The 26801-nt window shown below is 40.2% G+C and overlaps 1 protein-coding gene across 4 annotated transcripts in view; it reads left to right on the plus strand.

Annotated features, from left to right (window-relative positions):
• The window catches only part of RALGAPA2 (Ral GTPase activating protein catalytic subunit alpha 2), a 341643-nt gene that overhangs the window by 98557 nt on the left and 216285 nt on the right, over positions 1-26801 (plus strand). For 3 of the 4 annotated variants that reach the window (XM_028123771.1, XM_028123769.1, XM_028123770.1), the window contains exons 10-13: positions 8729-8959; positions 18379-18546; positions 20191-20328; positions 23271-23419. In XM_028123771.1, coding sequence (XP_027979572.1) covers positions 8729-8959; positions 18379-18546; positions 20191-20328; positions 23271-23419 — 686 coding nt within the window. The remainder of the gene's footprint in view (positions 1-8728; positions 8960-18378; positions 18547-20190; positions 20329-23270; positions 23420-26801) is intronic. The other variant, XM_088026686.1, reaches the window with a different exon arrangement.

Raw genomic sequence — 26801 nt, forward strand, 5'->3', positions numbered from 1 at the left:
TAAAAAAGGGATTGATTAGATGTTGGTTGAAAAAGGGAAAAAGAAAAATTAAAAAACAGTTAAAAAATTAAGTTTGAAAAACTAATGAATCATGGTAAAAAAAACATGAATTCTATGTGCAGTATTCCCTTAGCGCTGGAGTTCTCCCGTTCTCCTTGATCGGTAAACTTGGTCTTGGCTTGCTGGCTGTTCGTGCTGATCTTCTGGGGGAGGGGCCTGTTGGTGTGGTTTCCAAATGTCTTTGCCGGAGGTGGAATTGCCCCACCCTTGTCGTCCGGGCTAAGCAATCTGCTTGGGTTTGCTCTCAGGAGCTTTTGTTCCCTGCAAGCTCTGGGTATAGCTTTGGAGGACCAGGGTGAAAATGGTGGCCTCCCAATCTCCTCCTGGAGGAGCTGAGAACTCGGGGCCCTGCTCCTCAGTGCGCCCCCAGAGAAAAGCAGTCACTCCCATCTCCCTGGTCTCCGGCCGCACTCCGCGCTCACCCAGCCTGTGACCGACCGTTTCTATCTCTGGCACCTGACCCCGTGTGGTGTCTCCAAACCCAGCAGATCCCTGCGGTGCGCTCCCGTGCCGCTCCTCCCCGGGGAGGAAGGGGAGTCTCCCCAGCTCTGCCGCTTGTTGGGTCCCTGCTGGAGGAGCAGTGGCCCGACTGGGCCGCGGATCACAGTTTATGGCAACCCCGAGCTGAGAGCCTGTGCCTCGGCTCCGTCTCTGCAGCCGGCTTCCCCGCTCCAATACCTGGGAGATCTGCTGCACTCAGGCATCCCCGGTTTTTCTGTGACCCCAAGGGTCCTGAGACCATAGTGTCCCGTGAGGGTTCCACCGCCCACTTAGCCACTCTAGCAATGTCCCTCAGCGGAGCCGACTTCTAAAAGTTCCGATTTTGTGCTCCGCGGCTCTATCACTTGCCAGAAGCGGCCGACAGAGGCCCCCTCCCCTGCTGTCTATCCTCCCGAATATCACCTCGGATTCACTTCTCCGCACGTCCTACCTTCCAGTAAGTGGTCGCTTTTCTGTTGAGAGAGTTGTTGCTACTCTCTTCTTTGATCTCCTGTTGAGTTCGTAGGTGTTCAGAATGGTTTGATCCCTATTCAGCTGAATTCCTGAGACCAGACGAAATCCAGGTCTCTTACTCCTCCGCCATCTTGCTCCCTTCCTCTTACTGAAGATTTTAAAAGAAAGCTTTGGGGTGCCTGGATGGCTCAGTCAGTTAAGTGTCTGCCTTCGGCTCAGGTCATGATCCCGGGGTCCTGGGATGGAGTCCCGATGCGGGCTCTCTGCTCAGTGGGGAGTGTGCTTCTCCCTCTCCCTCTGCTGCTCCCCCTGCTTGTGCTTGCTGTCTTGCTTTCGCTCTCTGTCAAATTTTAAAAATCTTTAGAAAAATAAAAAAGCTTTAAAAAACCTTAAATTCATTAATTTAAAAATCTAATAGGTAAACTGTAAAACACAGTAATGATCACTGCTGAGAACAAAATTGATATTCCAAAGGAATATCCCACAACACTGAGGAAAAATTCAAAGAGATGGAAATCAGAAAAGAATAAATATGATCTGAGGTCAGGTCCAGACCTACCTTGCAAGGCAGGAGGACAAAAGGAGAAAAAATCAGAATTTGTATGAAATCATATATAAGAAACTCAGTCACACTCTGATAAATTTTACATTGTATCTTGTGTGGTTATTAAGTCAGTTCAAAACAGTCTATTTAAAGGCTATGACTTTTTCCTATCTGGTTTCAAAATTTCAGAAAACCATCACTGTATTTATTGAAAGCAAGTTTCTCATTCTTGAAAAATACATTTGGATGATCAAAAGTAGCAAGAATAGTAGATCAACCACTGATTCAAGGTTCTAGTTTTTTTTCCTTAGTTGGTCATTCACACTTGTGAGTCATCTACTTTTATTATCTGGCTTTCTTAGTGTTCATAAAGGTCTGACCTCCTGAATCAGTTTGGATGGTTGTATCATCCTAACAGAAAAAGACTTCATAACTCAAACACTCTTAAAGATAAAAAAGAAATATTTTAATCTCATAAAGAAGAAGCTCATGGCAGGGCTGGCAGAGAATGTGGTTTTTATTCACACTCTCTCCATGATTCCCTACAGTTTTCCCTCCTCTGCCCTTTCCCTCTGGCAGGTTTTTTCTTCCACACCCTGCTGATTGTAAGATGGCTGCCAGCAGCGGGGTCACTGCCTTCCTTGTTCATGTTCAGAGACGACCCAGATATTTTCTGTAAATCCCTTCCCTTTTGTCTGAGTGGGACAACCTAGGTTACTTGTCTCTCCTAGAACAATAATAAGGCACTAACTGGCTTAAAGCTGGCTATGTGAATGGCCCAGGAGGGGCATGACTGGCTTCCATGACAGAACCCTTCCCTGGTGCTATGGATGGGACCAGCTTCCTGTGAGTCACTTGTGCTGCAGGGGAGGAGGCACACGGAGCACTGGGGTTCCATTAGGGAGGGGGAATGGATGCTGGGCAGACAACTATCCAGGCCCCAGTGTTACCACACCCTACAGATGGCTGTACCTAGAAATGGTTGCTGCCATTGTATAGACTCTTAATACGCCTCACAGTGAGTTATTATATTAGTTTTCTAGTGCTACTACAGCAAATTACAAACTTTCAGTGGCTTGGAACAACACAAATTTAATATCTTGCAATTTTGGAAGTCAGAAGTTCAAAATCAGTCTCAGTGTGTAAAATCAGGGTGTTGGCAGGTCTGTGTTCCTTCTGGAGGCACTAGAGGAGAATCCATTTTCTTGCCTTGTCCAGTTTCTAGAGGCTGCCTGCATTCCCTGGCTTGCAGCCCTTCATTACATCACCTTTTCTCCCTCTGTTTCCATCTTCACATTGCCTTCTGTGTCTGATCCTCCTATCTCCTGTGGATCCTCATGATTACATTGGGACCACCCAGATAATCCAGGATAATCTCTCCCTCTCACACCTTAATTTAATCACACCTGCTAAATCCCATTTGCCAGGTAAGGTAAGATACTCAAAGGTTCTGGGGATTAGGGCATGGGCATCTTTGGAGGATCTTTATTCAGCTGATCAGTTACCTCCTATACTCCCTTCTGTGCCTCCCAGCTCTGTTTCCCACTTCATCTCACATGTGTCTACTGTGTTCCTCTCTTCATCTGCATTGTGTGTGAGAAAAAGCAGCAATTTAAACAACTGAATATTAGATTTTGGAGACAGAGTTGTAAGAATAAAAGCACATAAATTTCATTTGTCTCCTGAAAGTTTTTGTTTGGAATTTCAAATTTAATATAATTTTGCCTATGTAAAGTGAATTACTTAATCAGTTGATCCAAATCTCTTTTCAAAGAATAAACTGTTCTTTACAATCTACACATTCAATGCAATCCCCATCAAAATACCATCCAATTTTTTCAAAGACAAATAATCCTAAAATTTGTAGGGAACCAGAAGAGACCCCGAATAGCCAGAGGAATGTTGAAAAAGAAAAGCAAATCTGGCGGCATCACAATTCCGGACTTCCAGCTCTATTACAAAGCTGTCATCATCAAGACAGTATGGTACTGGCACAAAAACAGACACATAGATCAGTGGAACAGAATAGAGAGCCCAGAAATGGACCCTCAACTCTACGGTCAACTCATCTTTGACAAAGCAGGAAGGAATGTCCAATGGAAAAAAGACAGTCTCTTCAACAAATGGTGTTGGGAAAATTGGACAGCCACATGCAGAAGAATGAAACTGGACCATTTCCTTACACCACACACAAAAATAGAATCCAAATGGTTGAAAGACCTAGATGTGAGACAGGAGTCCATCAAAATCCTAAAGGAGAACACAGGCAGCAACCTCTTCGACCTCAGCCGCAGCAACTTCTTCCTAGAAACATCGCCAAGGGCAAGGGAAGCAAGGGCAAAAATGAACTATTGGGATTTTGCAGAGCAAAAGAAACAGTCCACAAAACCAAAAGACAACCGACAGAATGGGAGAAAATATTTGCAAATGACATATCAGATAAAGGGCTAGTATCCAAAATCTATAAAGAACTTATCAAACTCAACACCCGAAGAACAAATAATCCAATCAGGAAATGGGAAGAAGACATGAACAGACATTTTTCCAAAGAAGACATCCAAATGGCCAACAGACACATGAAAAAGTGCTCAACATCACTCGGCATCAGGGAAATCCAAATCAAAACCTCAATGAGACACCACCTCACACCAGTCAGAATGGCTAAAATTAACAAGTCAGGAAAAGACGGATGTTGGCAGGGATGCGGAGAAAGGGGAACGCTCCTACACTGTTGGTGGGAATGCAAGCTGGTGCAACCCCTCTGGAAAACAGTATGAAGGTTCCTCAAAAAGTTGAAAATAGAGCTACCATATGACCCAGCATTTGCACTACTGGGTATTTACCCCAAAGATACAAATGTAGGGATCTGAAGGGGTACGTGCACCCCAATGTTTATAGCAGCAATGTCCACAATAGCCAAACTGTGGAAAGAGCCAAGATGTCCATCGACAGATGAATGGATAAAGAAGATGTGGTATATATACACAATGGAATATTATGCAGCCATCAAAAGGAATGAGATCTTGCCATTTGCAACGACGTGGATGGAACTGGAGGGTGTTATACTGAGTGAAATAAGTCAATCAGAGAAAGACATGTATCATATGACCTCACTGATAGGAGGAATTCTTAATCTCAGGAAACAAACTGAGGGTTGCTGGAGTGGTGGGGGGGTGGGAGGGATGGGGTGGCTGGGTGATAGATATTGGGGCGGGTATGTGCTATGGTGAGTGCTGTGAATTGTGCAAGACTGTTGAATCACAGATCCTTACCTCTGAAACAAATAATGCAATATATGTTAAGAAAAAAAAGAAGAAGATAGCAGGAGGGGAAGAATGAAGGGGAGTAAATCTGAGGGGGAGACGAACCATGAGAGACGATGGACTCTGAAAAACAATCTGAGGGTTCTAGAGGGGAGGGGAGTGGGGGATGGGTTAGCCTGGTGATGGGTATTAAAGAGAGCACGTTCTGTGTGGAGCATTGGGTGTTATGCACAAACAACGGATCATGGAACACTACATCAAAAACTAATGATGTGTAATGTATGGTGATTAACATAAAAATAAAAAAATAAAAAAAATATACTGCTCTTTTAAAAGCCCTTCAAAACAATATTTTAAGTGCTGTTTCCAAATGGAGTTTACACTTTTGCTCTTATCACTGTATTAAAGGTCATGTTTGAGGGGTTTTTTGGTGTGTTTTTTTCCAAAGTGAATTTGCTTCTGGATCTAAAAGTAATACCATTAACACTATTTTTCACCAGGGAGGAGAGGACTTAGTGCATCTTCTAGACTAAGTTTTCTTACCACTTGTAGAATACGGTTTAACAAATATTCATGGGAGAATGAAAAGACAGTTGCTCTTACATCCATATACTATGTTGACAACAACAGCATAAACCTGAACAAAGCTGTACATTCTTGGTGCATCATTTCAGCTGAAAATGTGTTCAGTGAAGTATTGTTTAGTCCTTAGTAATTCATTTTTGTATGAGATAAAAGTACTTCATACATTAGAGAAAGCAGAGTGGTGATTTTAAGATTTCATCAGTGACCGTTTTTACCAGTTCTATAAGCATACTAATTGACATTAAAACCCATAAAAGTCCATTTGGGAATGAAAAAAATTTGAGATGATACCGGTTTTTTGTATGATATTTGTATTTATTTGTATGATAACCCTTAGTTACACTTTTTATTATGTCTGAATACACCCTTCAATAATGAGTCATGGGCTGTGGGTTTCCTGAAATTTTATTTCGTGGGATGAACAGTTAAAGTGAATCCCACAAATTGACAACCCTATAGGAATTTGTATATTAATTTTTTTGTTGACTCCCACTCTCGTAATTTCTGTGTCCCAGAGCCTCTACCAAGGCAGTACAGGCTGCCCCCAACTGTATAGGAGAATCATGACAGGGGCATTTAGTGGCATCAGGCATCACCACCGGCACGGTGGTTGCATCCTCTCGTTTCACACCTGCTTTGTGGGTGTCCCCTTTTAGCTTGACCCTGACAGTGAACAGGTCTGAGAAGAAACCAGATGTTGGGGAGGGTTGATGGGAAGGGTTAAGTGGCAGCTTGTATCATGCAATTTCCTGAACCCTTGCAGTGCAGGCCTGGGCCAAGCTGATAAGTCTGTTTCACTGACTAAGGCTTCATCATGTGCCAAAGAAGTGAAAACCATATTTGCATCTGCCACCAGAATCAACTAATACTAAATAATGATTGAGAATTCCAACTTGATTGTAGTGGGTGGAAAATGGACCTCTCTCTGTGGTTAATTCTTATGTATGCTTTTACTGTTAATCTTCATAAAAGAGACAAGAAATGAGGAAACTTGGATTATCAGTTTGTGTTCACTCTTATCACTCACTGTAGTTATAAACGTCTGTCAAAACATATAGATGTTTTCAGAAAGTAGCCTTCTGCGGAGGGAGTAGGGACTAAGACTAAGGAAAGCATTGTTCTATCAAGAGAAGTCGTTTTCAGTTTATGGCAGATGGGAGATCCATCTCTTATGTCCTATTTGGATAACAGAGTTCACTTTTAACTTTTTTAAACTTATTTTGATTTTTTTAATTGAAGTATAGTTGACACACAATGTTATATTAGTTTCAGGTGTACAACATAGGATTTGACAAGTCTGTATGTTATGCTGTGCTCACCATACAGTACCATCGACCATATTCCCTGTGCTGTGCCTTTCATCCCACGACTTATTAATTTCATAACTGGAAGCCTGTGTCTCCCATTGCCCTTTACCCATTTTGCTTCTTCACCCACTGCCTCCTCTTTGGCAACTTACCAGTTTGTTGCATGTATTATGTTGCATGTATTTATGTTTCTGTTTTTCTGTATGTTCAGAGCACTTTTTAAAAATTATTTGGTGCCTTTAAACATATTTCTTTGTTTACATTATTTTAGCTACCTAATTGCTGTGTTACCCAATTAGTTATCTAATGACTTCAAAACGTGGTGGCTTAAAAACCCTTTTGTCGTGTTACATATACTTTTTGGGTCAGAAATTTGGGCAGGATCTGGTTGGACAATTCTTGTGCTTCATACGGCATTAACTGAGGTCAGTGGGTGGTGGTCTTTAGCTGGCGGCTGGTTGGTCTAGAGGGTTCAGGATGACTTTATTCACGTGGCTGTTACTTTGATGGGTGCAGTTGGAAGGCGGGGCTCAGCTAGGCCTCCCCTTCCATGCAGTCTCTCTAACAGGGTCATTGGACTTCTTCCCTGGCTGCTCAGAGCTCCAGTACCAAATGTTCCAAGAGATGGGAAATGGTAACTGTCAACCTCTTGGACCTGGGCCTGAAACTGGCACAGGTCTCTTCCACTCTATTCCACTGGTTAACACAGTCACAGAGCCCATGTGGATCAAAGGGAAAGGGGAATCATAGAATTTGTGATCATTTTTAATTTGCTATATATGTGCATGGTTTTTTTTTTCCCTCTTTCTTTGGCCTGTGGGGGAGAATGGGAGTTATTGATCAAAGAGTCACAGGTTATTGATCAAAGAGTCACAGGTTATTGAGCCATAAGAGAGACATTAGACTTAATCCAACCTCCATTCTTTACAGATAAATATATATGTCAGTAAAAATGAGTAAAATTTTATTTTTCTATGAAGATAGTTGATGCATCAAAAGGATGAAATAATTTCTATAGGACAGCTCATCTCACAGTATGACAGTACCTTTGATAAGCCACACAGACTTAGTAGCTAAGGCATGAAGAGAAAAATTATTATAAAATCTTCCATTAATTTTTCCTAGAGATTGCTATTTGGATATCTGCTTTCAAACTGTCCTTGGTAGTTACTGAAATTACTATTTTGTACTACTCATATCTTATAATTTGTTGTAAAAATTCACAGTGGGTAGAATTTTAGTGGTATTTGGGTTATACATTTTTGACACTTAAAAAAATAATAGTGGAATTTACAAAAATGAAGCAAAATTATACATGTATTAAATTTGGAGGAAACCTTTAATTCTATGGGGAGATGAGAGTAGAAATCCACAATGAACTTGTGAGTCATTGCATGAATTATTTTATTTTTTTGTGCTGTTAAAGCTTTCTAAATATTTAACGTTTTGTAAGTATTTCAGTTAAGTTTGATGTGAGATTCTGAATATAAAACTCAGATCAAGATTCTTATCATAAAATACCCTCTAAAGATCTTGACACTCCTCCATCAGGTGTCACTTAGTCTCATGAATCAAATGCTGCTTTCCAACATTGTGTCTGCAAAAAATCCACTGAACTTTCAAATCTCTGTGACCATAGAGTAACTGCTGAATTTAGAAACCAAAGGTGATCATAGTATAAATTCATTGACACAATTTGTACTATGATTTTGCAAATATAAGTTAAAGTTTTTAGGTTGAGAAAATTTCACAGCTTCCCTCCCTGCAATAATTTAGTGTTTTCCTGTTAAAATAACTGAGTTGAGGAGATTATTTCCTGTTAAAATAACCTCCAAGGGGAGGAAATTGGTGAGTACAGGTCTGGGGCCCCTTGTGCTTCGAGCAGTGCTAGTGTCTAGCTTGCCTTCAAGTTGATGGTAACCAGAGTTCTTTACAATAAAGCAAGTCTTCAGTTTCACTAGGTGTTCTTGAGTGTCAAAGAGGCTCACTCAGAAGTGGTAATGGCTTTCTTCCAGACTGTTGGTGGTAGTGTGGGGCAAGAGAGGGTGCCGGCGGAGCTGGATGGTGGCGGACCTGCAGAGCAGGACAAAAACCATTCCAACAGCAGCACCTTGTCCGACCGAAGACTCAGCAACTCCAGCCTTTGTAGCATTGAAGAAGAGCACCGCACTGTGTATGAAATGGTGCAGCGGATTCTCTTGTCAACACGAGGTTATGTCAACTTTGTGAATGAAGTCTTTCGTCAGGTTAGTGTGTGTGTGTGTGTGTGTGTGTGTTGTACATGAAATTGAAGAGAGTTTTGTTCATGTTCTTTTGCTCATAGTACTGCAAGAAATACTATTGATGAGTTGGGCTACATTGCAGGACTGAATAATGATCCCTCTAATCCTGCTTTTAATTTGTCTTGTGGAGTGTTGTGATTATGTTTAAGATTTTTTTGTAAAATTCCTACACATGGAGGGGAAATTCTATATATGAGCAAATCATCTCCAAAATACCCTCATGTGTCCATAATAAACTTGAAACCCAGAGGTAGGTGGGAAGAAAGCCCTTGCTGAATACTCATCAACAAATGAACATGGCAAAGAGGAGCCCCAGGCTGGTGTTGTCCTGAGGGCCCGAGGGAGCTCTGTGGAGGCTCTGCAGACAGTTGTACTTTCCCTGCACACACACATGGAATGCACGTGTGATAGTATTTATGACATAAGAGGAAAAAGCTGGGAAGGGAGGGGAGTAAGGGGAAAGCAAGGGCTGACACTGATACAGCAGCCGGATGGTTGACACTGTGGTGGGTGAAAAGGGAGGGGGTGCAAACAAGAAAGAGGGTGCAAGTGAGGAAGAAGACAGCAGAGATAGATCAGAGGCCAGGAACGATTAGCAGCCCTGAGCTACAACCGGGGCTGGCTCTGCCCCCCAGGGGACCTTGGGCATTGTCTGGAGACATTTTTGGTTGTCACAGCTGGGAAAACGGCAGTGCCACTGGCATCTAGTGGGTAGTAGCCAGTGATTCTCCTATGGGCACAGGACAGGGCCTCCATTCCACTACCCCATGGCACAGAACGTCAGGCCCCAATGCTGCTGTGGGGAAACTCGGACAGAGGAAGCAGAACCCGAGGTGCAGGGAAAGACAGCAGCTCTGTGGTGTGGGGTGGAGCCACTGGCCACCTGCCTCTTGGTACCGGTGCCCTGGGAGACAGAGCCTGGCTCTTCCGTGGGCGTGTTAATGTGATGGGGAGAAGCTTTTGAGTCTGGGCACCTGTGCAGGCCCATGAATGGCAGAGACCATGACTGGTGGGGAGAGGGGGAGGAGTCCTGTGCACACACATGAACAGTGTATGTGCATCATGAAGAGCTTTTTGTGGAGGGGCAAGACTTCTAGATAGTGATTAATCCTTTCACTTCGGAGACTGTCATTAAGGAGAAATCAGCCAAGAATGAAAGTCCCAGTGTAATCCATAGCAATCTGGAGGTTTTACCTTATTTTGTATTTTAATGAATAAAAATGTTTGACTTAAAATATTAGTTTAACCTTCAATGAAAATTCCCCTTATAAAATATTTTTCTGGTTTTGGATCAGCATTGCCTTGGTTCTTCTTACTCCCTAACTGTGTCTTCTCTGTCTCATTTCTTGGCCTCTTTTTATTTGACCCCGGATTCCAAGAGTCGACCAAGGTTCTGGGCTTGAGCCTCTTCTTCTGTAACTCCACACTTGCCTCCCTAGGGCCTTCAACTGCTTGTGCAGAGCCAGCAGCTCTGTGGCATGAGACTCCCAGTCAAGCCTTTTGTCTGGACCTTGCTTCTTTGCACACTTGCCTTTTGAAATGCCCACTGGTGATCTTGTCTGACATTCTAGTGGTGTCTTAATGATAATGAGGCCAAAGCTTAGCTTATTTTCTTCCACAACATGAACTTCTCCTCATGACCTGACCACTTCTTTAATGGGACTCATGTTCTTATGTGCATATTAATTTTAGCCCTCCTGTGCTGCTTGTCTCTTGCTCCTCCTGTAAGCCATCACTGGGCAAGTCATGCAGGGGGCTTGCTCACTCCCGCCCCCTCCCTTTCCTTCAACCGTGGTTAACAGCATGCTCCCTGGATCCCACACCTGCTGTGTCATCCCTTTCTACCCTATACTGTATGTATCATGCTGCCCAAACATTCTTTTATCATAATAATCCCTGATTTAAAAATCTACCCTGTTCTCTTCATTAATGTTGCCCTGTTGGGTTCCTGTTGTACACATGGAAGGTACTTGGTAACCATTTAATTTGAGTTGAAATCATCAAGGTCCTAGAGGGCATATAATTGAGGATAGGGGTCATATAGAGTAAAGGACCAGACAATAATACTTCAGACTTTGTTGATCATGTGGGCTCGGTTGCAGCTCCTCAGCTCTGCTTTCACAGTGAGAAAGGAGCCATGGGCAGCACATAACAAAGAAACATGGCTGTGTTCACAAAGAACTTTATGAAAGTCACTTGGCAGGCTGGATTTGTATGACAGGCCATAGTTTGCAGACCCTGATCTGTAGCAATGTTTTAAGCTCTTGGATACCAGTGCTTACTATAAGACTAGATATCAATGACAAAGCTTATAAATTTTGCACATGAGATACATGCTAAACTGATGTGGTTTTACCTCTGTTGTGTAAATTGTTAATTTATCATACAGACAGTTCTGTCTGTATCCATTACTGGCAAGAGTGTGCTCTAAATTCAGTTCTCAAGTAGCTTGGGCCGTGGAGGTAACTGCAAACTACTTATGACCGAACTTCTGAGACATCTTTGTGCCGTGAAGCCAAAAGCATTTCATTTACATTTTATCATTATTCTTCATCAAATCTAATTTGAAAGCGTATATGTGAAATTTAAAATATGAGTGTGTGCTAGTTAAAATACTAAGTAGAGATACTTGTAGGGGCATGGTTTTAACATTGTGTTCTATTGCCCTCTTGTGGTCAATGATGAATTTTTATTTTCTGGAGGGCAAAATGTGATTTCTTTCCTAGTGATTTCTTTTTCAATTGTAAAGTGTTCAGAGACTATTTAATATTTAGGCCTAAAGGCATTAAAGTTCAAAATGTACATTCAGGAAGCCCATGTTCCCAGTGGGGAGGTAAGATGTGTGTGTGTGCACCGGAGAACTGTGCATGATGGTTCATGCTGAAGATCAGCTGTCCACGTGTGTGACATGGAAATAAATGCTGACGAGGGGCCCCGGGGGCAGAGAGGCTCGTGGCAGGGCTAACTGTGCAAGTCTTCTTGGACTGGATGGTTTAGTGGGTTGCAGGCAGTAGAAATAGATGGTAACTGAGGGAGACGAGGTTCAAACTCAGGGCAGCCTCAGTTTACTGCTGCCTACAGCAGGCAGGCTAGCAGTGAGTGGTAGGAGCTTCAGGTGGGCCAGTTCTGGTCTTGGGATCGCTCTGCTGGAAACTTGTCTTCTTACCAGTGTTTTTCAGACTACTTGTTGTGACCATTTTTTAGGTCATGAAATCAACTTATCAAAAGCCAGTATTTTGGGGTGCTTGGGTGGCGCAGCTGGTTAAGTGTCTGCCTTCGTTTGGCTCAGATCATGATCTCCAGGTTCTGGGATCGAGCCCCACGTTGGGCTCCCAGCTCAGCGAGGAGTCTGCTTCTCCCTCTCCCTCTCCCCCTGCTTGTGCTTTGTCTCTCTCTCTCTCTCAAATGAATAAATTAAATCTTTAAAAAAAAGTAGTTTTTTAAATAATGGAATAGAATAAAATAGACCAAAACATTTCAGAGTGTACTGCATGTTCTAAGGATTAGTATTTCTTTGTGAAACTTCTAAAACAACATTTATTTATGTATATACTATATATAAATGCATATATGCTTCTGTGAAATGTCTTACTTAGGTTATAGGTCTGAAAAGTTCAAAGCACTCATCTAAAGGTTATTTGTTGATTACATTGTTCTGTTTGTTGTTGGTTTTGTTTTAAAGAATATTTTATTTTTAAAAAAGCGAATGTTCATTAGATAAAACACAGTCTCAAGCAAATCACTCAAAATACTGCCTTTAAGCAACAACTGTTGATATTAGAAGAGTATCATTCCAGGTATTTCTATATGTGTATATTTGGCTGCTGGCCTGGCTACCTAGAAAAGCAGTTAAGAGCCTGGCAGAGAGGAGATGGGTAAGGCAGGATATAAACAGACAGAGAGCAGCCTGGCAGACAGACAGGAAGGCTTACAGATGAGCTGATAGACATAAACAAACTGGCAGGCAGGTGTAGAAGATCAGACAGGTGGAGGTAGACAGGCCAGCTGGCAGGGGTGGAAGTGAGCGGGGTGGTGTAGATGCAAGGGTGCATAGGTGCAGACAGAGAATGTAGCAGGCAGTTAAAGATGGACAGACAGACAGACAGACAGACAGCCTTGGACGGGTGTAGGTAAAACCAGACAGAGGTTGACAGAGGTGAAGGCAGAGGCAAGGGGAGGGTATGTGGACGTGCCGGGTTGGGGGTGAGAGACTGACAGATAACTTTATGACAATGGAATCTTTAATTCTTAATGATTCTTTCATGTATTTTTAATGAAGAGCTCTGAATTTTATTTTATTTGAATTTAACAGAAGAAAAGAAAATAAAGAGAAACAAAATTGTTAGAAATTCAAATAAACATTTCTTTACCACAAGAAATATCAATTACTAAAAGATTTATCTATAATGAGAAGATTATAATCACATTAAGGTGGTGGAGTCACTTTTTATCCCCATGGTGTAATTTTAGATAGCACTTATTGATTTCTTAAGAAATCTGAAGAAATTATCAGCCTTGTATTTTCTTCAGCCTCCTCTCCCCATCCACTTATTTCATTATATTATAAATTGATAGCCTAAATTTACCATTGTTTGCAGTCAGTTTTGGAATCCTCATGTGCAGAATTGTTTAGTCTTGCTTCTGAATTTAGATAGACTCTTTCCTCCTGGTGTCCTCAGTCCTAACATGCTTGCTTTGATTGACTTCTTAGATGGCCTCGTTTTGTCGTCAAGTGGGTGTTTTCAAGAAGGTGTCTTGAGGCTCTACTCCCTGAGTTCTTTTGTGATGAGGAATGTTTTCCTTTTGCCTTTCCACATGAACAGCAGTTTAGCTGGGTATAATAATTTCAGATCACCCTTTCTTCCAATTAGTAATTTGTAAGTCAAAACTTTTCTAAAATTTTCAGTATGAATACCTTCAACATGTTTAAAGTAATAAAAGACAAGCTTGGAAATGTTTCCAGGACACAAGAAATTGTAACAAATGACTAAGCAGATTTGAATAATAAGAAAATAGAACTTCTAGAAATGAAAAAAAATGTAATATTGAAATAGTAAAGGAAAACCTTAGTGGGTGAGTTTAAGAGCAGGTTAGGTACAGCTGAGAACAAAATAAACAGATGGACAGATCTGAAGAAACTATCCTGAGTGTCCCTCAGAGAGACAAAGATGAAAAATATGGGAGGTTGAGACGTGGGGAATATGGTGAGAAGGTAGGAAACATGAGTTCCACTCTCCTCTATCCTTATTATTTTTTATCTGCTGTTCTGCAAGTTACTGAGAATGTCCTGCTATGACTGTGGATTGGTCTATGTTTTTTCAAAGTCTATCAGTATTTGCTATATATAGTGTATGTGTATATATACATACACATGTGTATGTATATATTTGAGGCAAAATTATTTTAGTATAGATTCACAAATGTTGTATGTCCTTTGAATTGAATCTTTCGTTAGTAAGAATTTTTCCTCTTTATCTCTAGTAATGCCTTTTTTTTTTTTTTGGCCTCAAAGTCAGTCTTGCCTATTCTTAATATAGCTCTACCAGTTTTCTTTTGGCTAGTGTTTGCATGGTATATCTCTTTCTAACTCTTTACTTTCAACAAACTCTCCATATTCATATGTTTTGGATGTCCTCTTACAAATGGCATATAGTCTTTTTAATAGTTTTTAAAATCGAACCTTATAATTTCTATCTTTTGATTAGAGCATTATTCCCTTTTCAGTTGATATAACAACTACTGTAATTGTGTTTAAATTTACTATCTTACTTTCTGCTTTCTAATTGTATTGAATTCTCTCAGGCTGGTTGTTTTTAGCATCCCATTTTTCTCCTCTAGCTTAGTATTTTTACACTCATTTGTAATATTTTAATTGTTAACATCCCTAACTTAAAATCTAGCATGAATTTCAATTTTACACTGTAAGTCTGCACTCCAGTTCCATTTATTCCTTCTCAGTTCATATGCCCCTGCTATGTACAGATTTGCCTCGAGTCACAATGCAGTTACGTCCTGATAAACCCATCATAAGTTGAAAATATCAGAAGTAAAAAGTGCATTTAATACACCTAACCTACCAAACGTCATAGCTTAATCTCCGCTACCCTGAACATGCTCAGAACACTTACTTTAGCCTACAAGTTGGGCAAAATCATCTAACACAAAGCCTAGCTTATAATAAAGTGTTAAATATCTCATGTTATTTATTATTTGAGATTATTCCATGCTGGAAGTGAAAAACAGAATGGTTATATGGGTACAAAATGGTTATAATTGTATCAGTTGTTTGTCCTTGTGATCCAGGGCTGATTGGGAGCTGTAGCCCCTGCTACCACCCAGCACCACAGAGAGTGTCATACTACCTATCCCTAGCCCAGGAAAAGATCAAAATTCAAAGTACAGTTTCTACTGAATATGCATTACTTTTGCACTATCATAAAGTTGAAAACTTCTAAGTTGGACCACTGTAAGTTGAGGACCACCTGTATTTGACTTCCATATTATGAATATATATATTATTTATATATACACACATATATTATCTCTTTTGTAATTATTATTTTACCCAGTTTTATTCTTTTTATTCATATATATTCATATTTACATTTTATTCATTTAGATTTATCCAAATAATTACTCTTTTATTGCATTTTTCTCTCTTCCTGAATCTCTGATCCAGGATTATTTTCCTTCTGCCTAAAGAATAACTTTTAGTATTTCCCTTAGGTTAGATGTCCTGGTAAAAGTTTTTCTCATTTTCTGTATCTGAAAATTTCTCTATTTTGCTTTTGTTTTTGAAGTGCAATTTTTCTGGATAGTGAATTCTACACGTGCAGCTGTTTTCTCTTTGCACATTGAATATTTGTTCCATTGTTTCTTTGAGAAGTCATGTGAGGTCATGTGGTTGCTCCTTTGGAGGAAATGTCTCTTTTTTCCTCTGGAAGCTTATAAGATTTTCTGATTGTTCTTGGTTTTCAGCAGTTTTACTGCAATGTACTCTGTATTTACCCTGCTTGTGTTTGTGATTCTTGAATCTGTGGATTGACATCTTTTACCAATTTTGGCAAAATTCTCAGCCATTCTCTCCTCAAGTATCATTTCTGCCCCTTTTTGCTTATCTTCTTTTCTTGTGCATCTGCAGCCATGCATAAGATCAGCTTTTCATTGTGTTCTCTCTCTTGCCTTCCCTTCTGAGTTAGCCATCCTTTCATCTTGCCGTGCTTCATTCTGGGTGTTTCCTTCGGATTTTTCATCCAGTTTTCAGCAATGTCCATTCTGTTGTCAACCCACACACACTGAGTTTTTAATTTTGGTTATTTCATTTTTTAATTCCATTTACATTTCTTTTTGAAACTTTTCTTTATCCTGATTTCCTATGTGTTTAAAGTATTGCCTAGTTTTTATTGTGGTTTTGTTAATATTGACTTCTTTTCTCATATTTCTGATTTTTAATTAATATGCTACATATCATATTAACCAGTTTGTACAAATAATTTGGGTTTTAACTATGATTTTACTTTCCTACAGAGAAAATTTCTATTTGCTTCCTGGGGGTAGGATAACATGATACACCTCGATTTACCTCATTGTCTACATTTTTCAAACCTCATTACATGGTCCACTTAAGATTTGTGCATTTCATTATTTATAAATTTTATGTAAAGTACCATAAAAAATTTTGAACTCTAATCAGTGATATGCATGTTGAAATATTTAGGGGTGAAATGTACTGATGTCTGCAGATTTCTTTGAAATGCATCAAAAATAAGATGGATTGAAAGAAGGATAAATAGGGGTGGATTGACGGATATGTGGTAAACAAATCTGGCAAATGCTAATGGTAGAATCCAGGCGGCAGTATATAGATATTCACTTTAAAGTATTTCTACTTTTTTGTATGTGTGAAAATATTTGTAATAAAATTTGGAACAAAATTAGAGTGGCACACCATTGTACTTTGTCATACACTGTCTTTGTTGATCTTTCTTGAGATACAAATCAGAATATTTGTTACATTGATATGTTACAGTCTTGTTATAACACAGACTCCTCTGTTCTGGAATTTGATGTGACATCAATGGAAATTTATATATTGCATGAACCCTTGTTACACTGAAATCTGCCTGTAATTGGATCCTGTGGCATGAACATTATGGACCGTATTAAATCTCTGAATCTTGAGATCTCAAGACCTAGAATCATTGCTAACTTACTTTGTAACCTTGGGAAAATATCTCAGGTGTTCTGAGCCTCAGTTTAATTCCTCGTCTATGGAATGAAAACATTTCCTGTAGTATTGAGTTCCTCTCCTTTGTGTTTACCCCTCAGACAGAAATATTCCTTAGATCTGATACTCAAAAGGCAAATACATTTCTCCTTTACATTTTGGCTTATATTTTTGGAATCTTACATTAAATCAGAATTCTTACATGCATATGTGTAAAGAGATTCTTTACTGTTAAGTTCATGGGGTGCCTGTGTAGCTCAATCGGCTAAAGTCTGACTCTTGGTTTTGGCTCAGGTAGTGATCTCAGCATCATGGGATTGAGCCCTGCATCGGGCTCTGCGCTCAGTGCTGGAGTCTGCTTGCCCTCTCACTCACCTTCTGCCCCTTTCCCTGTTGTGCACATGCTTGCTCTCTCTCTAAAATAAATTTGAAAAATCTCAAAAAAAATTAAAAAGTTTGCATAAATGTGCACAATGCTACAACTGGCCTGGGGCTCTCTTTAATGTATTTTCTGAGAGCCAACATTCACCAGCATACCAGTGAGTACAGAACACCTGAGTACAATCTTTACTCACTGGTATGCTGGTGAATATTGGCTCTCAGAAAGGGAAGGGAAGGTGTAAGAGAGGGAGGAAATAAAGAAGGAAGGAAGAGAAAGACACAAAAAAAAGAAAGAAAGAAAGGCTCCAATTATTAGCATTTGCCAACTTCTGTGGTGTAAATACTCCCTCTGTCACCTACACAACATCCCTGAACATGGGTTAGGCAGAGGTGTGGCAGTTGGCTGCAGCTGGCTGCGGTAGTATGTCTGTTGTCTTATAATCAATTTCTAATTCATTGGGAAATGTTCCCAGTTGTATAACTATTATTGTCTGTATAGCCAATTAAAGTATCTGTGTAGGTGTGCATGTTGGCTATTTTTGTGAAAAAATTATTCAGAATGCAGAAGTTATTTTTAAATTACATGACAGTTTCTGGCCCAATTGAAAAATGCCTTTTTTCCTCAGCAAGTTTGGTGTGCACAAAAATATGTGGCCCTGTATGTTTCAGAGGAAAGTCTGAAATTGGTGATGGTGATTGGAAATGTCTGTTATGTGTCTGTTACAGTGATCTGAGCAGGTGTGGAGTTAAAGGGAGTCTTCTCTTCTTATTTTAGGCATTTTTGTTGCCTTCCTGTGACATAGCTATAACAAGGAAGGTAGTTCAAGTGTACAGAAAGTGGATCCTCCAGGACAAACCTTTGTTCATGGAAGAACCAGATAAAAAAGAAGCTGCCCAAGAAGATGCTGAAAAATTAGGATTTTCAGAGACTGACAGCAAAGAGGTAATATGTTATCACTTGTTTCAGTTGGGAGTACACATATTTTAGCAAAGTATACCCGGTCAGGCAAAGGTGCCGGTCAGTGGGACATAGACCGGCAGGGCTCTTTTATCATAGCTGATGCTCTCAAATTGCTGAGTTCCATGAGGATCTGCTACAGTGAGGCTGCTTCTGGGCTCTATTCAGGGTCATTGGTCCCCTCCTAACCCTCAGGCTTGGTCTGTGTGTTCATGGCAGCTTCGTTATTCACTGTTGCATGAGAATTGTTTTATAAACCACATTTTACACGTCTCTGTATGAGACTAGAAATGTCACTGCCTTATTGGTATTGACATGTTTAAATGAATAGCATTTGAAAAACTAAATTTAGAATGTTTGGCAGTCTTGTCTTGTGCAGTGGCCTGTTCCAGAGCAGTTGAAAGGTCTAACCTAATAATGAGTGCTATCTCCTCCATCAAGAAGCCTCACTGCAGGACTGGGCACTGTCCTCAGAGTGAGAGCTGTTGGAATGGAACTTTTAGTCCTGGTTAGGTAAAGCTTAGAGGCTGGATAAATCTAAAAGAGCCAAGATGTCCATCGACAGATGAATGGATAAAGAAGATGTGGTGTATATATATACAATGGAATATTATGCAGCCATCAAAAGGAATGAAATCTTGCCATTTGCAATGATGTGGATGGAACTGGAGGGTATTATGCTGAGCGAAATAAGTCAATCAGAGAAAGACATACATCATATGATCTCACTGATATGAAGAATTCTTAATCTCAGGAAACAAACTGAGGGTTGCTGGAGTGGTGAGGGTGGGAGGGAGGGGGTGGCTGGGTGATAGACATTTGGGGAGGGTATGTGCTATGGTGAGCGCTGTGAATTGTGGAAGACTGTTGAATCACAGATCTGTACCTCTGAAACAAATAATACATTGTATGTTAAAAAAAAAGATAGTAGGAAGGGAAAAATGAAGGGGGAGGATCAGAGGGGGAGATGAACCATGAGAGACTATGGACTCTGAGAAACAAACTGAGGGTTCTAGAGGGTAGGGGGTGGGGGAATAGGTTAGCCTGGTGATGGGTATTAAAGAGGGCACGTATTGAATGGAACACTGGGTATTATATGCAAACAATGAATCATGGATCACTACATCAAAAACTAATGATGTAATGTATGGTGATTAACATAACAAAATAAAATTTAAAAAAGAAAACTAATGATGTATGGTGACTAAAATAACAATAAAATTTAAAAAATAAAAGTGGATATTTGTTGCAATTAACAACAAACATTTAAAACTGTGATCAAAGGCATATCACTTTTAATATCTGTATTAATTCCATAATTTTGATTTTTTTAATATTGGTGAAATCATTTTAAATGGTCATGAGGTCAAAATGAATAGATAAGTAAATGGAATTTATCACACATTTTAAAGGTCTGTGTTACAGACTCATTCAGTCATTGGACCTTTGTTTATTTCTTCACATACTAAACGCTAGGCACTATTTTAGGTGCTGGAGGTGGTGAACAAAATGGAAGAAACACTTGTCCTCCTAAAACCCATATTCTCATAATGTTTTGGTGAGTGTAAGGAATTAAATATGCAAACATGTAGTCTTCCCCCTCTGTTAACTGATTTTTATCTTCTGAAGACCTCATCTGAAGGTTCTCGTCATAAGCGATCTTCCAGTTGGGGACGAACATACTCCTTCACGAGCGCAGTGAGCAGAGGATGTGTGACAGAAGAGGAAAATAAGAACGTGAAAGCCGGGGCCCAGGCTATGCTGCAGGTACGCGGCCAGCCGGAGACATAAAGACCTCCAGTTGGAGTCAATTTGAACATTTTGTTTATTGTGATAGCCTCATTAAAGTATGGTAATATTTTTATCTACCTGTCAGTAAATAGCTCTTAAGTTCTCATTCTGAGTTTTCTTCCTGACTGCTCACCTTCAATTTGTAAAGATTTTTTTCTAGTCGAAGGAGACCCTATGAGCTGTTTGCAGGTTTTTGAGAGGGATGATTACGCAGTGAATGTGAAATGACTGAGATCCAAATCTTAAAAAGTATCTTCTGAACACATATGGGGAGTTAGTCAGTCACCTGGACTCTAATTTGCAAGACAAGCATGATGATTATATAATCTTACAAGGAATATTCTTCTTAAAAATTCCCTGTTTATGAAGAATGATGATAAATGCTCTAATTTTTAAATATTTATCTGTATCAAGAAATAAAATAGAACCAATGCCATTTGGGAACAGTGGAAAGAACAACTTTGGCTGATCACTTAATCTTCCCAGACCTCAGGTTTTTATCTCAAAAAATGGGGATTGGGAGATTGATTACCTCTTGGCTCCCATCTAGGTGGAAGGTTGTTAGGACTATAAGTGAAAACACAGAATGCCTCTCTTTCCCCTGCTCTCTGGCGCCCCACCCTCCACCCTGTATCAACCTCTCTAGCCATGGGCAGTAGGCCTCCCACACAGAGGCCAGGCATGAGGTCTGAGGTAGCATGGTCATGGTTTGCCTGTTGCCCAGTTTTTAATGACACTGCTTGTGTCATCCATCTCTTGATAGGATTCCTTGTCATGGTATCCTTTTTGCTTTCAGATTCATTAGCAGTTTAATACTTTGTAACTATTGAGTTTTTTCATTTTTCAATGAAAAATCAGCAAATAATTTGAAATTAACTTTAAACAAAATCAAGATGATTTTACTAGAGTAGCTTCAAAGAACTCTGGTGCCAGTTGTTAGTAAAATCTGTGCCTTCACCAGAGAAGTGCATGCCGGAGTCCCTGCCTATGTCTCTTGGTAGTCCTTGTCCTCCAGGTGGATTGCCTTATGCCATCCTCAGCCATTTCACTGCCAGTATCTCCCTAAGTTCAGGAGAGTGTTAATTTGTTTTCTGAAAGGATAAATTACATCTACTTGGCCAAACCAAGAAAAAAAATTTTCCACTTGATTATAGCAAAACAGTGTTCAAAAATGTTTAGTTTGGATTATAATAGCTGTTTTTGTTCTCTTTGTATCCAGTATCTTTGGTCCTTTCCTTGGTTCATTAGGAAAAAATGGCCAAGTACAGGTTGAAAAAGCTAGTACTCTTCTGCAGTTGCTGTTGACAGGTACAATTTGGACATATTAATTTTCTTTCTTTATTTTTACCTTAACCGATACTGACATGGTAGTAAGAAATATTCATGGAGTTGGCATTTTGATCTTTTTTAAAAAAGAAAATAAAAGGAGTATATATGAAGACTTCTCACTTTTACTTGGGAATATGAAAAGTTTCAAATTCAAATCAAGAAACCAAATACATTGAGCTAAAGATCTGTCTTAACAGTGGATCATCTATGCCATATGTCTTCCAAAAACATGGTCACTAGCGGCACTCGGGTGGCTCAGTTGGTTAAGCCTCTGACTCTTGATTTCTCAGCTCAGGTCTTGATCGCGTCAGGGTAGTGGGGAAAAAAAAATGGCCACTAAAATTACACTAAAACTGCTATAGTTGATTAGTGAAAAAGTTCTTCGTTTTCCTTTTTCCCACTTGAAGGTTAGTAAATTCTTCACAATTGCTGTTATCATCTTCACAATTGCTATTATAGTGCTTATTTAGTAATTCTTTCTAGAAAATTGGGCCATGACACCTTTTTAATCTTACACAAGATAACCTTAGAGGCTGTCAATATTTTAGTTCACCCACTTGACTTTTGAGCTTATTTTAATTTCTTCAGTTTGTGCATCTGTTTTAAGATGTTGTGTTAATGGATTTCAATCACAGGTGAGGCAGCAAAGCTCTGTTTATTCCCAGATCCTTTGAATTTGTACTGTTGAACACAAGGGAGACTTAAGAAGGCATAGGATCTAAGTAGATGGTACACATCCACCTTCATCACCAGACTGACAACTCAGAGTCTCCTAAATTGAGGGGTCACTGGTGTCCTCTGTGTCAGTAGTAACACAGTGTTACTTTACTGTAGTGCCCCTAGGCAGTCACTTCCTACATAATAGCCTACATCTGTGCTTCTCACAATTTTTTTCTGAACACCCCTGACAGTAAAGAATAGTGAACTTGTAAAGGACTGAGGTAGAGTGTAGCGTGGTCAGCTGATCATCTAAGTTTTTTTAAATCTGTTTTTATCCCAAGAATTCACTTAGGTTTTATATTCTGTTGCATAATGTAGTTCTCATATTAAAAGTATACCTGGAAGCACCTGGAAGCTATGTACTGTTGACCATGTGGCCTTGTCTGTTTCCTGACTCCTTACAGCTCCTAGAGAAATGCACCTGTGTTGGGTGGCGCTGGCTGTGATTCAACAATAATCAGATAGTTTTTCCCAGCCACTGTCTGACAACTGCACCTCTTCCTCTCCCCCTCCCCGGCCCCAAAATTTCTCACCCAGAAGCAGTGATCCTATCTTACCGTTTTCCCCTTTTCCTTTGAGGGAATGTCAAAAAGAAGTCTTAAAAAGCTTTTCTGATTCATAAATTTTCTAAAGTTGCACTTTAGTATGTATTAATAATTTTTTAGAGAAGGTCTTTCAGGTGTCTCAGGTGATTCTAAGAGAAGCATTTAAAAAAAAATCCTGAGTATGTGTTGGTGCCACTTACCTTATTGAGACAACTCAAAGGTGATTCCTTGGTAGAGGGAAATTAGTATCATTATCTTTAAGAAAAATTTGTTCAGATCTTTATGTTTAATTATAATTTCTATGTAAAATTTGTTGATTTCAAGGTATTTTTGACAAATGCAGCAAACGTCTTTTTGCTGGAACCATGTCCTGAAGTTCCCATGCTCTTGAAAGAACAAGTTGATGCCTGTAAAGCTGTTTTGATTATTTTTAGGCGCATGATAATGGAACTTACAATGAATAAAAAGACATGGTAAGTTTATTTCAAATTAATTAATATTGTAAAACAGATGTTTCTGTTTTTCAACATAATAATTCAAAGGTTAAAGTCTCCACTTACTAATGGCTTTACAAAGTTAACAATAAGATGGTAATCAATCTTTTGTAACAGTTTCTGTGAATTATGAAGAAGGTAAGTATCCAGCTCTTTGGTAGTTTATTTTTATTATTGGCTTTAAAAACGTTACTGAATTAAAAGTAGTCGTATTACTTAATAGTAGATTTTTCCGTTTTAAATTGTCATCAGACTGCTTTGTGGAAAAGCAGCATAACTGGTGTTTTATATCATTCTTCATAAGCCCAGGAGAGGTTGTTAATTGCTCTGAAATGCTGTTAACTGATTTTTATTGCTTCAAATTTGAAGCCTTAAATTCACTTTGAAAAAACAATTATCTTAAATGACAAATTGTCAGAATGACTGAATAAATAGTACCGTCAAACATATAGTGGCGTCATGAAAATGTGCTTATGCAAAATGTTTTCATTTTTATCCTTTGTTTTTGTTTGGTGTCTCTCTGTTTATAATATCCCTGAAAGTAAACAGTGCTGTAGGTTTTTCCCATGCCCTTGTCCTGTAATGAATGCATCACTCCAGCTTAGGAGGTGTTTTCAGACGTTCGTCAGCAACAGAGGCCTCAGAGCCCCTTTGTAATCCTCTTTCTTCATGTCCCTCAATTCTGGTTGTAAATGCCTCTCTAGCCTGTCCTGTGCATGTTCTTCCCACCCAGCGCTGCCTTGGAGTGGGCTGGCTGGGTCAGCCTTGCTGTCAGTGAGCTTTGGCCTCTGCGCTCAGTGCGCAGGACGCTGCAAACCACTTCCCTCATGGAAATCCTTGGTGGGGCCCCGTTACCAAGCCTGTGTTCTGGATGCTTTTTCTGGATGTCCTTGCATCAGCACTAAGGGGGCTTTGGAAAGCTCTGTGTGCACCTGGTGGAAAGCATAGAAATGAGGCAGGACTGAGCTGGCAGGGGCCCCTGGGGCTGTGGAGTCCAGCCTTTTTCTTTATCTGGTGAAGGGAGGGTGGGCCTAAAGGAATCCGGTCAGGTAGCAAGTTCACTGGTACAGAAACCATAGGAATCAAAATTATTTTAAGGCATAAATTCCAGGATCATCTTTCCCAGACTGGAAATATTACTGTGATGAACAATATGATTTAAACAAAGTTAAATGCTGTGTCAGTAACACTGGAAGTAATGAGAAATGCTGGTATGCTCACAGCAGAAACATCTGCTCCTCGATAGTATAGCAATAGTATTTTTGATGAGTTTTTTCTTTGAAAACTATGAATTCAGTTTACCTTTGTATCAGTAGTATTTTGATCGTTTTGATAATCTTTTTTGGTGAAAATTCTGAGATAAAATTAAGCAAATCTTTTCTATTCTTTAATAATTAAGAAATTTCCAGGTTAAAGTATTAAGAAAAAGCAACTTATGGAAATAGATGAAAATACCCAAAAATAGTCAGTAGCACATAGAAAGGGGTGTGGCCTGTTTCCCTAGCAGAATTTCCTGTGCATTTTAGTGTTGGACAATCCCTGAATTCCCTTTCTCCCTTCTTTCATCCAGTATATAACTAGTAAGCTCTTGCTGTGAGGATATAAGGTGAACTAGACAGAGTTCTGCCCTTGTGAGGTTTCCATCCTCATAGACTGAGAGACAGAATGAATGTAGCAGTTTCAGTGGCTGTGCTGGGAAAGGGGACAGAGTGGAGAGTGAGGGAATGTTCTTCTACAGGTGTCCAGGAAGACCTTTGTAAGCAGCACCCTGAGGACAGTAGGGAGAGGCCAGCGGGAGGTCTGAGCATAGAGCTTCCCATGGGAGGAACGCAGGTACCAAGTGTGGTGTGTTCTAGGCCAGTGTAGTGGAGCAGACAGAAGGAGAGGGAGGGTGGGAGGGGATATGACAGGGACCAACAAGAGCCAGGTTGAGTGGGCCTTGCCGGCCACAGGAGGGACATTGGCTACTCCTGTGTGTGTGTGCAAGAGTGTGACACGATCCAGTTTATGTTTCCAAAGATTTCTCTGACTGCTTCTGGAGGAGAGACAGTGCAGGGGAGAGGGGGGAGTAGACAAAGTCAGGGGCCATAACTGATGGCAGCTTACACTAGGGCTGTAGCCAGAGAAGTGCTAAGAAGAAGTCCTGAAATAACAGCAGTGTTGTGTGAATGGTTAACAGTACCGCCTGTGTGAGAAGATGGGGACAACGTCAGTAGTAAAGAGTGCAGGAAACCTGTTCCTCAGTGCAGGGACAGCACACACGCATAATTTCCCATGTTCCCACGGAAGTTTTACACTCTGGAGCAGTTCTTTTGTGAGGAGGAGGGACCGAAAGTCAGTATTTCACAAAATGCAAAGAAACAAGCTGGAGTCAACAGCTTGTTAGGAAAGATTTTTCCAAACTGCAGATGATCTTTTCACCCTCATTTTCTTCCAGAAGACTGTGTGGGAATTTCATGGCTTGCCAAGTTTTCATAGGTTCAGAAATTAAACTATCCCTGTGTCTTTGTCAGTCATTGCTTTGGTCAGGTTTGCACTTTTTTTTAAGTTTATTTATTTATTTGAGAAAGAGAGAGAATGTGTGAGTGGGGGGAGGGGCAGAAGGAGAGAGAGAATCTCAAGCAGACTCCCTGCTGAGTGCAGAGCCGGATGCAGAGCTCCACCCCATGACCCCGAGATCATGACCTGAGCCAAAACCAAGAGGCAGATGCTCAACCCACTGAGCCACCCAGGCGCTTCCAGGTTTGCATTTTTGATAGCAGTTCCCATGACTGAGGTTTGTTTTTTTTTTCCTTTTTTTTATTATGTTATGTTAATCACCATACATTACACCATTAGTTTTCGATTTAGTGTTCCATGATTCATTGTTTGTGCATAACACCCAGTGCTCCACGCAGAACGTGCCCTCTTTAATACCCATCACCAGGCTAACCCATCCCCCCAACCCCCTCCTCTCTAGAACCCTCAGTTTGTTTTTCAGAGTCCATAGTCTTTCATGGTTCGTCTCCCCCTCTGATTGCCCCCCTTCATTTTTCCCTTCCTGCTATCTTCTTTTTTTTTTTAACATATAATATGTTATTTGTTTGAGGTTTTATGTGAAAATTATTATGCTTTTTGTTCTCATCATGTTCATAAGATGGGTATGTAACCATTCATGTGGAAAGGATTATTTTTTGTTGTCTTAAGCATCACATAAATGTGAGCAGGCAGTGGTGATGCTGGGGTCTGTGACAGGGGCCTGGGTACCCTGAATATGGTGAGAGACATGCTGTCCCCTGCTCTGGGGACATTTCTTCCCTCATCCTCCTCTAAGCTCTCTGCTCTAGATGCATGCACCCACATCTCCCATGACTTGAGAGCT

This window comes from Eumetopias jubatus, unplaced genomic scaffold, assembly GCF_037043125.1.
Source record: "Eumetopias jubatus isolate StellerSeaLion01/CBP00866 unplaced genomic scaffold, mEumJub1_p1.0 scaffold_9, whole genome shotgun sequence".
Taxonomy (NCBI): Eukaryota; Metazoa; Chordata; class Mammalia; order Carnivora; family Otariidae; genus Eumetopias; species Eumetopias jubatus.